Source organism: Pelodiscus sinensis, chromosome 7 (genome assembly GCF_049634645.1).
Source record: "Pelodiscus sinensis isolate JC-2024 chromosome 7, ASM4963464v1, whole genome shotgun sequence".
Classification (NCBI taxonomy): domain Eukaryota; kingdom Metazoa; phylum Chordata; order Testudines; family Trionychidae; genus Pelodiscus; species Pelodiscus sinensis.
In genome coordinates, this window is record NC_134717.1 from 42,409,168 (window position 1) to 42,425,472 (window position 16,305).

A 16,305-nucleotide genomic window follows, 5' to 3' on the forward strand; every position below is an offset into this window, starting at 1 on the left:
CTTCACAATTCACCATTTGTACAAAGGCTTTAATTTGGGGCGTGGATGGTATTTTGTCTTTCAGCAGGCTGTATCGTCAGATATTAAAAATGTATTTCATATTAAAAATGTTTAACATCTGTTCATTTTGTTCCCTTTATTCTTCACCTTAAACAAGGTGCCATCAGAAAAGATCCTCAGAGCTGGAAAGATTTTACGCAATGCAATTCTTTCCCGAGCACCTCACATGATAAGAGATCGAAAATATCATCTAAAGACTTACAGGTGTGTGTGAACTGATTGCGTAAAGGTTTGGGAATGTTTGCATGTACCATCCTTTGACTCGTGATTTATGCCTTACTATGTCTGCAGATCTCAAAAGGTCTGAAATTCTTCTGGAATGATATTTGTGTCTGAGTGTTATGCAGTGTTTAATGTGCTTGGTAAACCCTTTCTAGATGATTTGACTGGAAATGGAGTCCATGATTGTGAACGGAGATTGCATATAAACTCCCCATAACCATTATGGTTAGCTGGACTATTTTACACATCAGGCTAAATATATACAGTAGATCCTGATATTTTGATGTATCACTAAATAATGAATGGAAATCTCATTAAAAAACTATGCTACTGTATTGATCCTAAAAGAGAGCTGGACCTGTTTTGCTCAATGTGCAGTTCTGAAAGTTCACATAGTGAAATGCAGTTCTTACATCTTATAAATTCTCAGCTTTATTTGAAATTAAACTTTTCAGTTTACAGTCAGTCTTTCTGATCTTCCTTTTGGTGGCAGCACTGTCTTGCTGAAATGGGACTTTTGTGACACTAGCAAAATAAGTGTTGAAAGTCCAGGACTATTAATGATTTCTCACCCTATAGCTGGATTAAGAAACATTTGAGTAGCTTTACTATTTAATATTTAATCCAAATGAGTCCTACATGATTTTGAGTGTACACAAAGTGGTTTACAGTTTCTGAGTACTTCCACTCTTTGATAGTTAATCAGTGTGTCACTGATGAACTTTTTCAGAGACACACATTGATTTTTGCCTTAGATTTCAGTCTGAAATTGACTCAGACATTAATTTGATGTATTCTAAACCAATGAGAGATATGGAATCCTTGTGTTTTCTGAATGGTTGTAACAAAATGTGTTTCTGCAGTTATTGTTCTTTGTTTCAGAACAGTTCTAGGATGATGCATGTAGGTCAGTGCTGTAGAAGCTCCTCCACATGACTCTGCCAATTGATCTAAAGCCACGGACCCACTTGTGGGTGTGTGCCACTTTGTTTACCTAAAGAGTCCATAGCCACGGAGCCTCATGGCTCCCACTGGCTCCAGTTTGCAGTTTCCAGCCAAGTCACTGTCTAATCTAAACTTGAGCATGTCAGTAGTCCTTGTTACCTTCACATCTAGAAGATGTACATGGATATAAAACAGTGAAACTTGTCCAGGTGGACCAGACAATCCTTGTTTGTATGTGGTTCTTTATGTACTTTCCAGCTTTAATCATGCTGCTGAGGTTTCTTCTACTCTGGTGCTTTATAGATTGTTGTAACAAGGCGTAGTAGGTCTTTACAGGTGACCTGAAGATGGTCAGAGCCAGGTTCTCTGATCTCCTTTGGTGAGTTATTCCAGAGCTTTGGGACAGCTTCTTGAAAAGGGTTTACTTCTACCACAAGAGCTTATACATGGGATGTGTCTGTTATGCTGTTAGATGATTACGGCTAGCAGGGGGAGTCCTACAGAAGAGTTTGTGTACAGATTCCTGGAAAGGCTTTATAGATCAATACCAGAAAATCCAATAGTGATCAGGGAACTAATGCAGATTGTGGAGCACCATTACAATAATCTCTCTTTAGCTCCTTCTGTTTGGACTATATTGGCTAGCAAAGTGCTTGAGCCCTAATGTATCTGTCTTCACTGTGGGCCCTGCAAAATGTAATACTGACCCCATCCAAAGGACAAAGTCAACATATTCACTTTATCAGCTAATTGCTTAGTATTAAACTTGTTACATTTTATCTCCTGGAATAAGCGTATTATTCCCCCTCCTTTTTTTTTTCAATGCCTGATAATTTGTAGAAAGACTTTTAGTCATTGTACACATGGAGTTTTGAATTCAGTTCTGGGTAAGCCTTGAAATGCTGAGGTAATGTGTTTCTTAGTAAAATTATAGAAAGATGTGTGAGAGAAATTTGTGAAATTTACTAAAGAAAGGTAGTAAAAAGAATTACACATTTATGAGAGTAAGAATGGCATTTAACATGGCATTAGCTAGGCTAAAAATTGTTGCTACTGTTGTTACCTGAAACAATGTTCCCTTTAATTTTTTCCATCCATGTGCAGAATAAATTTTGTCATTGGCACCACGGCGTATGCAGATGTGCACCACTAGTAGGAATACATGCTGCTGACTGTGGGCAGCTGTGGGTGCTCTGCTGATGAGCTGGATGGCATCCAAATCTCTCCTGGATGGCTGCTGCATGGATTACAGGGAACACTGACCTCAAATGTATATATTTGTAAAATGGGGATAATCATACTCACCCACTTTGTAGAGTGCTTTGAGATCTACTGATGAGAAGTGCTGTATAAGAGTTAGGTGTTATTTATTTACAGAAATAAAAAAGATATAGACCTTCACCAATACATTATAATTAGCAGTCTTTATGCCTCACGGCAAAATTTGGTCAACTAGGCTACGTCTACATTGGCAAGATTTTGCGCAAATACTTTTAACGCAAGAGTTTTTGCGTTAAAGTATTTGCACAAGAGAGCATCTACACTGGCATGTGCTTTTGCGCAAGAGATGTGCTTTTGCACAAAAGCATCCGTGCCAGTGTAGATGCTCTCTTGTGCAAGAAAGCTCCGATGGCCATTTTAGCCATCGGGATTTCTTGCGCAAGTAATTCATGTTGCCTGTCTACACTGGCCTCTTGCGCAAGAACAGTTGCGCAAGAGGGCTTATTCCTGAGCAGGAGCATCATAGTTCTTGCGCAAGAAGCACTGATTTCACACATTAGAACGTCAGTGTTCTTGTGCAAGAACTCCCCGCCAGTGTAGACAGGCAGCATGTTTTTGCGCAAAAGCAGCTGCTTTTGCGCAAAATCATGTCAATGTAGACACAGCTCTAGTGCCTTCACAGTATAGTGTTGCAAATTTAGGTGCTTTATTTGTGTTATTAGCTAGTCATGGCTTGCTTTGAGACATGGAGCACAGGGTACTGCACTAGGTGATCCTGTATCGTACAGGAAGCTCTGATTTTCTTAGAATTCCATTTGCAGAAGGTTTGGATTGTTTTGCTTAAATAATTCTCTCAACATTTTTGACAAGTCTTTCAAACAGATATAAATAGATGATAATGAATTCTTCAGTGTTTTTTCTATAAAGGAACCTGACTAGTCCTGTTGATGCAGTTCGTTAATACCATTACTCTTGACAGATCCTTTTACTAACCTGTTTTAATATGATTTTTGGACCCTCAGGCAATGCTGTGTAGGAACAGAACTAGTGGACTGGATGATGCAACAAAGTCCTTGTGTTCATTCACGAACACAGGCTGTCGGCATGTGGCAAGTATTTCTGGAGGAAGGTGTTCTTAACCATGGTAAGATAAACTTCATCAGATGCCAGCTAAAATGTGGGAAATGCCTCTTATAAAAGATATTATTAATCTCCTTCATGAAAAGAGAAAGGATTATGATCCCATAAGGAACACAGCAGAGTGCATCTTAATTCAGCAGCAAAAATGCAGCAGTATTGATTGCAGCATTCCACCAATATATTTTTGGTTATGTCTACACTACAAAGAAAAGTTGGAAAAAGATACACAAATTGCAATTTGCATATCTTTTTCTGCTTTTCTTTTGAAAAGGGCTTTTCTGAAATTTGGCGCACCTACACGTTGCCAAATTTAGGAAAAACCTTCTCTTTCAACACATCCTTTCCTCCTCATAAAACGATGTTTACGGGGATGGTGAAAGAGCACGTTCACTTCTTCAGAATTTTTTTTGGAAAAGAGGACACGTTCCTTGGACGCGGCATAGCTTTTCTGGGATACCTCTGGTATCCCAGAAAAGAGCTGCAGTCTAGCCTTTGTAACTCAGGAGAATGTTAAAAAGTAAATGAAATTACAACCCTGTGGCAGCAGCAATTCTAATTATGTTTGTTAGTGTGTATTCACAGCTCACTGAGGGTACGTGTACACTGCTGCGCTATTTCAGGATTCTTCCAGTATCCCAAAATAGCTATTCTTTGAAACAAGTCTGTTATTTCAAAATATAATGGGGTTGCTATGCAGACATTCCTGTAAACCTTGTTCCACGAGGATTGAGGGACATTTCAGAATAGCGATTTATTTCGAAATTTGGAGCTATGTAGACAGCGCCAAATTAGGAAATAAGCTATTTTGAAATAAACTCAGAAAAAGCTACGCAATTTGCATAGCTCAAATTGCATAGCTTATTTCAAGCTAAGGGTCTGATAGTGCTATAATATGTCTAGTCATCTTGTAAACAAATTGAAAAAAAAAAGAGATGTGCTGGCACAATGACATTAAGGTAATATTTATGAAGAGAGGAGGGGTGGAGCTGGATCTAGATGTTTCCAGTTGTTTCAATCTATGGTTTTGGGTTGTAAGGATCAGTTACAAAATTCAGATCTGCATCCAGACATCCTAATGTTCAGATGTGAGATTTTGGTTTCTGCTTATCTGGTTTTTTCATGACCTTTATATGTATCATTGGTAGGTTATCTACAAAAATGGGTTTTTATACAACACTCTCTGTTCCCTTCTTTAATATCACAAACCTTTCAGAATAGGTTCAGTATCCAAGGTATCATATGTGCAACTAAGGTCATAATAGCAGTCTTATTCGCAAAAGCAGTCTCTTGAACTTCCAAACTGCACCTCCATTTTCCATTTTTGCCTCTGGCGCGTCATTCCTCTGGAAGGGCAGAGAGTTTTCTCCACTGCCCTTCTCTGAGGGTGATGACAGCTCTAACTTCAGACAAGGGTTAAAGAGAACCTGCAATGTTTGCTGCATGGATGCCTTGAATCAGCACACCGCCTGGCCACCTTGGTCATGCCCCCTGTTAAGTCAGCATTTCCCACATTTGGAGTGGAACTGCCTGCTTGCTTAGAGAAGAGGTTGGGATTGAGTGTTTTGTTCTGTTACAGTCTTATCGTGGTAGACATTCTGTTTTCCAAAGCATTCCATTAGAGTCCGTGCTAGTGAGTTTGGCCCAGCCATTAAACGTAGTAGCCTCAAGGGTACCCATGTGGACATCTCTCAGCATATTACCTTTAGGCCTTGGGCACACTGACTGGGTAAGGAGATCATACTAGAGGGTGTTGCTTGGAACGTCTTTGTTTACATAGAGTTAATACAATTGTTGGTCCAGAGTAGACAGTTTTGAATGAATTGCTTTGAAAAAAGTGTGTCTAAGAAAGCTGCAAGTATAAAAATATTTTAGGCCGCATCTCCACTTACTGGAAGATCAACGCTCTGGCGATCAATCTTCCGGCATTCGATTCCCGCTAAATCCAATGCTGAGGGTGCTCCTGTTGGCACCAATACTCTTTACTGTTGTGAGGAGTAAGGGATGTCAACGGGACCTCCTGCTATGGAGATAGTGCCAAGCTCAGCTTAAAGTACGTCGACTCCAGCTATATTATTTATGTAGCTGGAGCTGCATATCTTAAGGCGACCTTCTGGCTGTAATGCAGACCTGGCCTTAGAAAGTATTTGTAGTGAAAAGTTAAGGAAAAGTTCCTTGACCTACAGTTGTTACAAACTGTTAATTTGTGTCAGAAAGAATAAGAGCAATTCACTCTTTTGGCATTTCTATGCCATTTTCTCTCGCTTGTTAAACTATTCTCTGTCTGCCACACAATAGGCTATTTCTGGGAAGGCTCATTTTTAATGAGTAGAGTTTAATGTTGAGACTCAATGTCAATGTTGTTGTTTTCAGTGGATCAAGAACACCATTTCCAAGACAAATACTTGTTTTATCGATTTTTGGATGATGAGCACGAAGATGCCCCAATGCCAACTGAGGAAGAGAAGAAGGAATGTGATGAGGAGCTGCAGGATACTATGCTTCTGCTGTCTCAGATTGGTCCAGATGCCCATATGAGGATGATTCTCAGAAAACCGTAAGCAGATGAATAGGTTAATATTAGATCAAGCACAATACACCTGACCTGAGCAACACAGTGGAGTCAAAATTTTGGCCCAAATCTATATCCAGTTCTTGGTGCTCATGCCTCTGGCCTCTGAAAAAATCATTATATCCTGCAAGTCTTTTTCTCTGTATAACAAGAGAAACTACTAGGGAGCCATGGCATATTGATAGACTTCTTTTCGTTGATCACTTCATTTTAGTGTCAGTCCATTGAAACAATACAAAATGTAAAAGTGTCTTGTAACATCCACACTGTTTCTGTTACTGTTTGTAAGCTGGGCTGTGAATTCAAGATGATCAGCAAGATCTATAAATGGCCACTGTGTTCACCTCTGTAGGAAGAACAGCATGTTGAACTTTTATTTCTGCTGCCACTCTTTACGGAAATAAGAGAATATGCAATTTCAGAGTAGAGCCACATTTAACACTTTCAGAGCCGGAAGATTGCTCAGCTAGCTGTCAATCAGTGTTCCCGATAATCTGTGCGCTTGTATAGCCACTCAGGAGAGATTCAAATGCTGCCAAGCTGATTAGCGGAGTGCCCTCAGCTTGGGTGTTTATTTCTATTAGTGGTGCAGATTCACTCATGCCTCAGTGCATGTAAAAAAATGTATTCCACTCATGGATAGAAAAGATTAGAGGGAATGTTGCTGTCAACCATTAACAATTAATGGCATATTAAGATAGCTTCTTACCTGTACATGTTCCATATCAGTCATTCGGACAAATTCATCTGTGGTAGATCTCCATTGTCTCCAACAGAATTATATCAGAGGTCAATTTGACTCATTGTGTTTACTAGCAAAATGTGACATTTTCCAGGACTATGACTTATAAATATGTTTTAATTGTTATAAAGTCAATATATATTTTTAAAAATTCTGAGCCTAGGTCACATAAAGGGATCTATATTTTTTCATACGCACCAGCTTAAATTTATGTATTTAAAAACTATTAGTTCAGTCCATGTTTATTCTAGGTACTTCAGATACAGTGAAAACTGCACTAAGGTCCTCCTACTTTAGGCAACCCTATATCTTAAATGCTCACTTTATCGTGAGTGCAAAGCTTCCAGAAAAAAAAATTATTCAACTCTTATTTAAAGACCCCTTTATTAAGTACATGGATTTTGGTGACTGCTTAAGGTGGGTTTCACTGGCTTTTAGATACACTGAGAATAATTCTTTCAAGCAAACTTGTGATTTCATAAAGGCGAGTTCAAGAAACCTATGCACACAGGGCCTGATTGTGCTTCTGTTGAGATCACTGACAAAATTCTTTTTTTGCTTTGTGGGAACTGGGCTGGGCCCATAATGTAACTTGAAAGTTTTCCTTCTAAAAATGGTTTGAATGCAATAGAACTATTTGACAAAAGATTCCTCTTGTTCCATTTCTGTTTTGCATCCTTTCCCTCCTCCACTCTGTGTTTGTTCAGCAAGTAAGCTCTTTGGCACAGAGACCTGTCTTATTACATGGATGTGACGCAGTTAGAGTTGCCAGATGGCTGAAACAAAAATACCGAACACGACCTCCCCGCCCCCAAAAAAAACCCACCGAGAAAAAATGTTGTTGAAGGAAAAAAGGGGGGGGGGGGGGACCAAAGTTGTTGAGCAAAAAAAAGACTCCAAGAACCTGGATCACTGCTAGAGGTTACCAGGTAATCATTTAATAAAAAACAAAAACTGGACACGCTTCATTGGGGGGGACTGTCCAGGAAGGGAGCGGTGATGGCTGGGAAGGTGGAGCCTGGAAACTGCTAACGGGGGGAGGAGGGGCAACGATGCTGGCCAGGGGAGACGGGAGGGCCAACAGGAAGCAGGGCTGGTCATGGGGGGTGGGGTGGGGAGGAACGGGGCTGGCCGCAGGATATTGGGGGAGGGAGGACTGGCTGGGAGTGAGGGGGGGGTGGGAAGTAGAGCTAGGGGCGGAGGGGGGGGGGGGTGCAGTGGCGCTGGCCAGGGAGATCAGGAAGAGGAACAGGCCAGCAGGAAGCAGAGCTGGGGGGGGGAGGGGTCAGGCGCTGCAGGGCTGGCCGGGAGGAAGGGGGAGCAGGAAGCACAGTTGGCGGGGGCAAGGAAAGGTGCAGTGGCGCTGGCCGGGGAGATCAGGAAGAGGAACAGGCCACCGGGAAGCAGAGCTGCAGGGGGGGTCAGGAGCCATGGGGCTGGCCAGGAGGAAGGAGGAGCAGGAAGCAGAGCTGGAGGGGGCGGGGAAAGGTGCAGCGGCACTGGCCGGGGGAGATCAGGAAGAGGAATAGGCCGGCTGGAAGCAGACTGGGGGAGGTACAGGGGCCTGGCCGGGGAAGATCAGGAGGAGAAGTGGGGGGAACCGGCTGGCCACGAAGGGGGGGGGTGAGCAAATTGGCCGGCGGGGAGCGGGACTGACCTGGGCACTTGCTGCCTGTCCCGCGCAGGCTCCTGGCGACGCACGAGTGAGGAGGAGGCTTCCCCTCCTCCTCTCACTCAACTGACTGAGGGCTCCCTGCGGCAATCGCTGCCTTGCCTCCCCGCTGGGATTCCCAGCCGCTCCCCCCCCACCTCCACCAGGCTTCTGTCCGGTGCGCAGCCGTGAAAATCAGAAAATTCCAGACATTGCACATGTCCGGTATTTTCTGATTTTTTTTTTTTTACCGCACAGAGCGCAGAAATACCAGACTGTCCGGTACAATACTGGACACCTGGTAACCCTATATGCAGTTAGCACATTTGTGAGCACAACATGAATAACAACAAAGGATTAATAAAAATGTTGAATTTCAAAAAGTGAGCATTGAAATAATCAGATATGTGGCCTTGTAGAAGATGACTTCTAGTGTGACAGTGTTTTAAAATGGATAGCTTCCATTTTTGTTAGTGCTAGAGGCTATTAATACACTTAAAACAAAAGGAGCTCTCCTTGTGCCCCACACTAAAGGAAAACAAATCCATAAGCCTGATACTTCTGCAAACCTGCCAGTGAAACTTTCACTCGTGTAGTTTTCCTATCTGTCTTCCCTTGAGATAGGGAGCAGAGCACCTTGAACCCATGAGTAGATGGGAACTGACCCATCAAACCCAGGGACTACCTGAGACGAGAGCCATCTGTGCTGTTGACCCATACTTTTGCACCACTTCCTAGCCCCTCACCATCCAGTGGCTGCATGGCTTCTGTAGAAGTGTTTCCGTGGACTACAATGCTTATGCTGCCTACCATATCCTTCTTCAAATTGCAGCTTTTGCTGGATTCAGGGCAACCAATGTAAGTCAATACTGACAAGATCAATGATAATTATCACCTTAACTCCTTCCAGAGAGTTGAGAGGAGGAGGGTGGGGGAACAATGCTGGGAATAGTATCTGTTCTTCCTCTGAATATCTTCTCCTCACCTTCACAGGATGGATCCCCATGGAAAATCCCCTTATTATGTTCTATGACAGTGTTTCCCAATTTTATTTGGCAACGGAACCCTTTTAAACTCAAAAGAATTTTGCGGAACCCCTAATAACAGTCTTATATATGATATATAACAGGTGATCACACCACTGACTGACTGCATGCGCAGCGCTGAGTAGTGACATCATCATCCTCACTCTCTGGCTATGCTGGCATTACACAGGGACACTTGTGGCAAACACAAATGAAAATTGTTTTCAATAAAATTCATAAATTCTTAAATATTATTTTTTGAAATCATAAAATGTTATTGTCATGGAATTTTCTCACAGAACCCCAGTGTTTCACGGAACCCCATTTGGGAAACACTGTTCTATGAGAGTCAGGGAATAGACAGAACATACCTGAGTATTGGCTCTCTTGTCTTTTGCATCCTCTTCTCCTGGATTTGATGATTTTTTTTTTCTGCCTGCAGTTCAGGTATATGGCATCATAATAATGATTGTTATAAACCTCAGTGAGCTATAGCAATTCCTTTGAAACCTCAGTGGCTCCTCAAAGGTCTAGCACTTATGGTTAGACACCACTACATCTGCCAGGAGTTCAAGGGTGAGTCAGGGCCTCAGGACTTTGGCTCCACAACAACCTGTGCAGGACCACACATTTTTAAACCAACACAGCTGCATTTATAATAGTCACCCTTTCCAGAGAGGTTGCAAAGCTCAGATAATTACCATGAAACAAATAACACAATATTCTTTGATGAGAAGATTACTTTGAGAATTTGATTGTATAATGAAGCCGCTGCTTTGAAAGGTACTTTCTATTGTTCGCAATCTGAAACTCTCTAGTAAAAAGTGTCGCTTGTTTTGACAGCCGACTTAAAAAATTCTCTGTTTATTACATTAACTGCAGCATTTTAACTGTCAAACTATGAAAGAATGTTCTATAGTTTAAAAAACAGAATTGAGCTCTAGGGAAATTTTTGACAGGCTCTTGTTGCTATTGGTATTTGAAAAAAGCACACATACATTGTGAATGTGAAATTAGCTTTTTGTGAAGCTGCAAACATAGCTTCCTGCTTGCTCACAATGCCTGCTATCACAGGTGAAGACCTGTAGTAGGTTCTTGGGAAAATATTTTTGGTCTAACACAGCTCTAACTTGCTAGATCTTCAATCCTTCAGGATGAGAGTGCCATCCAGACATTTTTTTCTGTTTAGTTTTTGTTTAATATGTAGCATGTATGATGGTAGGACCTAATTAAACATGGTGATATAGTTAAAGCCAAATACTAACCGTCTATAAGGTGAAAAATGTGCCTTACAAATAGTATTTAACTTAGGAGGTGATCCTGTAATATGTATTCTCTTCTATAAAGTCTTGTACTATAATTTTCAGTATGGTAGCAGCATGACACTTAAAAAAGATAAATCTAGGCTACTGATTTCTTCTGAGTAGTCATAAGTACATGAATGCCCACATGATCACTAATCAACTTTCCATGTCCCCGAGACTTCACCATAGCTCACACTTTAAAAATATGGGGGATATGTATCATTTTATAGAAAGGAAAACAAAAGTATACTATACAAGAAAAATAGAAAAGGACACAATATATAATGAAGTAAATGTTGCTGTTATTGCTAATAAACATTTTTATAGACCATGGACACAACTATATTGATTTTTTCCTTAAAGGCCATATTCTGTTTCTATATAAGCCAATGGGATTTTTCAGCATTAGATTCTATGAAATCAAGAATTAGCATTGAGATAAAATTCAAGATGGCTTTCTGCATGTCACCCTACTGAGGTTTACATAATAATACAAGAGAAATATGTGGTAAATGGAATTTAAGGAAATTGTCTAGGACTCCTGATACACCTCACCACCTGATATGACAGCTAACAGTTGCCTATTCTCTCTCTCTCTCTCTCTCTCTCTCTCTCTCTCTCTCTCTCTCTCTCTCTCTCTCACACACACTCACACACACTCACACACACACACACACACACACACACACACACACACACACACACACACACACACACACACACACACCCAGCTAACAGTATCTTATTGTCCTGCCTTCACTGAGATCATAGCACAGGGAGATACAATTTTTAGAATTAAAGAAAGGATGTGAACCTTTGTGAAGTTTTTGTTCAGTTTGGTGGCCACTGTAATGTGGTTATACATTTATGTGCTTGTAAAATGAAGCTGTACTGCCCCATAGGTAGTCGCAACCCACTTTTTGTCATCTCAAAGTTTGGGATCAGAAGTGTAATAAAAATAGTAAAGGATCTTACCAGCACATATGTGGCTTCTTGAGAGTTAAGTAAATTCTGTATTTTTGTCCACATTCTAGTAAAAGAAATTCAGTGTCTCTGACCTTGATGCATTCCCTGAACACTGAACAGTATTTATTGATCACTTAATATCACCTGAGGTCTCCCTTCCATTAATGAGTAGTCTGGTTCTCCATCTATCCCCATTTATTATCCTGTATATAACCAGGCATTGCTGCTAGAATATGTCCCCTGCAGAAACTAGGTCTTTACACAGCAGGATCCTACAAATCTATATCAGTGGGGCACCACACAGTTTTAACTGAAGCAGTGATGCCTAATATCTCTCCATGTGACATCTGGAGAAGCAGAAATAAAGACTGGGTACATCCACTATAGATTTCCACTCCTCCCCATGTCATGTGCGATGTTTGCTGTAATGCTAATGGGAGACAAATGAGCACATTGAAAGAAGAAATTATCTGTTTCTCAGAAGAGAGAATTGGACATCATAATCCTTTTTTTAATTGATGTACTGTATATCTTTTCCCATTTATCCAAACATGCTGTTTTGTACACATCAAATGTGATTAATGCTATTGCTTACTTAAAGAATATATCAGTTTTAACTGTTAAATCCTTACCTGATGTCGTCTTATGGCAGAAGAACACATAATGAAAGATACTGTGTACTAGCTTAGGATAAAGAGCTTGTTTTACTGAATAGGGCACATGGGGCTGAGTTATATTGTCACTTATACTGGTGTATCCCTACTGAAACCAGTGGAGGCTTCATCCTTGTACTTGAGAGCAGAATTTTGACTAATTGTTCATAGTGATAGTAACTAGAGAACATTTTGTAAGTCACTAGAAGGTGTAGCACAGTGGTCCCCAACCTTTTGGGGCTGCCAGGCACCCAGGGGTGGGGCCACTCATGCGCCGGGCACCCGGGGGTGGGGCCACCCATACGCTGCGTGCCCAGGGGCCGGGGCCGCCCATGCACCGCATTCCTGGGGCCAGCTCCACTCCTGTGCCGCACGCCCAGGAGCCAGCAGCACCCATGCACTGTGCGCCTGGGACCGGCGCCGCTCCTGTGCCACGTGCCCAGGGGCGGGGACGCTCATTCGCCATGTGCTCGGGGCCAGCACAGCCCTTGCACCGTGCACCCGGGGGCAGGGCCATCCATATGCTGCACACCGAGGGGCTGGCACCGCCCATGCACCACGTGCCTGGGGGCGGGGCTGGCCCCGATCACTCGGCAGGTGCACAGAAATGGCCCGGTAGGTGCCATGGCGCCTGTGGGCACCGCGTTGGGGACCACTCGTGTAGCAGTATCAAATCAATTTCAGTTATTCCCTATATAATGTATTCTCTTCTGTTTAAGAAAAGCTACCTTTATTCTAAGGTTCTTTTCATATATGTAATAATAAGTACATGCCATTGGTAAATGTAGAACAAATGAAAAATTCAACTTGCTGGTAGAGAAGAGATATCGATTTAGCTTATATTTGATATATCTCTTCACTACTATTTTGAACCAGTAAAGTCTCCAACCAGTCCCTTTTTAGGAAAAGTTGAAATACTGTAATTCCATAGTGAAAAGATTGCAAGGTGCTGCAAAAAAAATTTTCTCTCTCTCATAAATGATTTATATAGTCTGTTGCTTCAACGGGTGATTAGACCAAGAACTTACAGAGCAGTGTATTCGTTTTTAATGTGACTCTCCTGACCTTTTATATACTTGCATCTCCTGAGTATTTTTCAGAAAAGTTTCTTTCAAAAAATACCATTGTTACGTATCTTCGAGAGCCGTGTAAAGAGTCAGTTGTCCTATATACCAGATGTCATATATAGCAGAAAGCTAGAGTTAAGGACCCTGCTCTAAACTGGCATGGAAAACTTCTCCTTTGGATCTCCTGCAGCAGACTAGGCTTTCTGTATCTTTCTAGCTGCCTTCATTTTGCAAACCTAATCTTAAAACTTTTCTTCCCACCCTGCTTTTACCTGCTGATTGCTCCCTTCCTCTGATGTTGACCCCATGATTGAATAATTTATTTGCCATGAAAGGTATTTGTATGACTTCTTTCTGTGATTTATGCCATATACCGACTGTCTGGAATTATTTGGGACTCTAAAATATTGGTTCTCAATCAGGGGTACATGTACCTCTTGGGTCACACAGAGGTCTTCCATTTAGATTAGTGTTTCTAAACTTAGGGCTTGTGGGGGGAATTGAGGGGTTTGCCAATGCAGGGCCAGTGTTAAGGGGTAGCAAGCAGGGCAGTTGCCTGAGACCCAATACCACAGGAGGCCCAGCAAAGATAAGTTACACATTTCAGCTCTAGCTGATGGGACTCGCGCCTCAGACAAAGTTCATGAATAAAAAACAGGCTCAAGTAGCACACTGGAATGTAAGTACCATATATTCCAATCAATTTAGTTTATATTTACAGTATATGTTAAAAATGAGAAAGGGAGCAATTTTTCAGTAATAGTGTGTTGTGACACTTTTGTATTTTTATGTCTGATTTTGTAAGCAAGTGGTTTTTTAATGAGGTGAAACTTGGGTTGCACAAGAAAAATCAGATTCCTGAAAGGGGTACTGTGGTCTGGAAAGGCTAAGAGCCACTGCTCTAATGTGTTTGTGAATCAATTTTTTGGGTCATATTTGTCTGTGGTGAAACTCCAGGGCCTCAGTGAAGTTATATCACAGACGAATTTGGTCAGGTACTTAATAAGGTCATGCTGCACATCTGAAATGAAGAGGTTCAGATAAGGGGAGAGGAATTGGAATTTACTCAAAGGTTCTGACAGCCCTTAATCACAATCAATTTAGTGTATTCTTCAGGTATAGAGTTTCTCAAAGGTAACCTCTCTAGCACGGATCATTTTGAGCCCTTCAGCATTATTTATTTAATGGCCCCAAAATTATCTCAGTTACATGGACTGTTGAGAAAACCAATCAGTGTGAAGACTCCCTTTTGCCATTGCACTATAGAGGGATTAATCACTCATTGATATGATATGAATTGACTAAAGTGGAGCCTAGTACAGGTAGTAAAGAATAGTAAAGATTCCCATTTGGGATTTTTTTAAATGGCTATGAACATACTTTTGATATCCTGTTAACAAAGGTGTCAGACTTAACAGACCTCTTGATGTTGAGGATGTTGGAGTGCAGGGATTCATTCCTTCAGAGCACCTGTCTCCATCCATTGATTTCCTCCTTTTAAAAAATAGAAATGGTTACACTTTTTTCAGAAGTGGTATTGGTCTTCTACTGTATTTTAGGATGTTTTCATGAAAGATTGTGTCACACTTATAATTGTTACAAATGCTTTTGCAGAATTCCCATCACCTTCAAAAAGCTCAATGGGTTTTTTGCTAACTGTTGTTCTATATAATTTTTAGAGACGAAAATTTGCAGAAAATGATTGGTTCAGCAAAGTCATACTTTTTATTTGTTCACAAGTTGTGTCTGAGCAAGTTCCTTAAATTTATTCCCTATTTGAGACATTTGTCCGCTAATTCATGGCTTATAATCTATTTAGAGATGCTTATTTTGTGTGTTTAATATTCACCATTCCATTTGTGCGAAATGGTTTTGATTGGACACACAGACCACATGATGTTATTTGAGTGCTTGCTCATGTGTATTCAATGTAGGTGTGCCTGACACATGCACTAAGCAGTACCTTAGGGATCAGGGTCCCTAGCACCTCCTGGAGTGGCGCACACATGCTGCAATATATAGGGCACCCCTTTGCCCCTGCCTCCTCAGTTCCTTCTTACCACCAGTGACGGTGTTTGGAACAGCCTGTTCCAGCCTTAGCTGTAGCAAGCACTCCCTTTGCATTGTTGATGGTTCTAAATGAACTGCTAAGTACCTGTACATTGTTGGAATTCCAGTTCCCTTTGAACAGACTTTGCCTGGGGGACTGGACATGCCCTGCTCCCCTGACTTCAAATCCTGCGCAGTGTGCTGCAGGCTCATGCCAGTCAGTGATCCTCATGCTGACCGCCTGCATTGCATGAGAGAAGGACACATCTTGGGCCAGTGTCACATTTGCAGGTCCTTCTGTCCCAGAACTATTGAAGAGTGATGCATTCGTCTTAAAGTGCTCTTAATGGAGTCTGCACTTGCCCTGCAGGATCAGTGGTCAGACTCGGCACCAAGTATTGGTGTGCAGCACACTGTCAGCATCAATGGCTCGGCACCTGTCATCGCCCACGGCTCCAGCTCTGCCTGGTAGGAAGCTGAACAAAGTCCCCTCGTAAGGATCAGGGGAAGAAGCATGACCAGCTGGTGGATAGACCAGAAAAGCCTCCGAATGCACCAAGCCCAGCATCCAGGTCACCTTCATCTGTGCTGGAGGTCTGTCTCTCCTCTACACTCCAGGCCTACTGGTACCGCCCCTGCTGGGGTCCCGGCACTGAGGTAAACTGCCATTCGGATACCAATCTTCTGGGCA

At 41.8% G+C, this 16,305-nt stretch overlaps 1 protein-coding gene across 3 annotated transcripts in view; it reads left to right on the forward strand.

Annotated features, from left to right (window-relative positions):
• Positions 1–16,305, forward strand: part of RAPGEF4 (Rap guanine nucleotide exchange factor 4) — a 230,577-nt gene that overhangs the window by 150,691 nt on the left and 63,581 nt on the right. For all 3 annotated transcript variants that reach the window (XM_006116479.4, XM_014570177.3, XM_014570176.3), the window contains 3 exons: positions 158–264; positions 3,471–3,592; positions 5,959–6,142. In XM_006116479.4, coding sequence (XP_006116541.2) covers positions 158–264; positions 3,471–3,592; positions 5,959–6,142 — 413 coding nt within the window. The remainder of the gene's footprint in view (positions 1–157; positions 265–3,470; positions 3,593–5,958; positions 6,143–16,305) is intronic.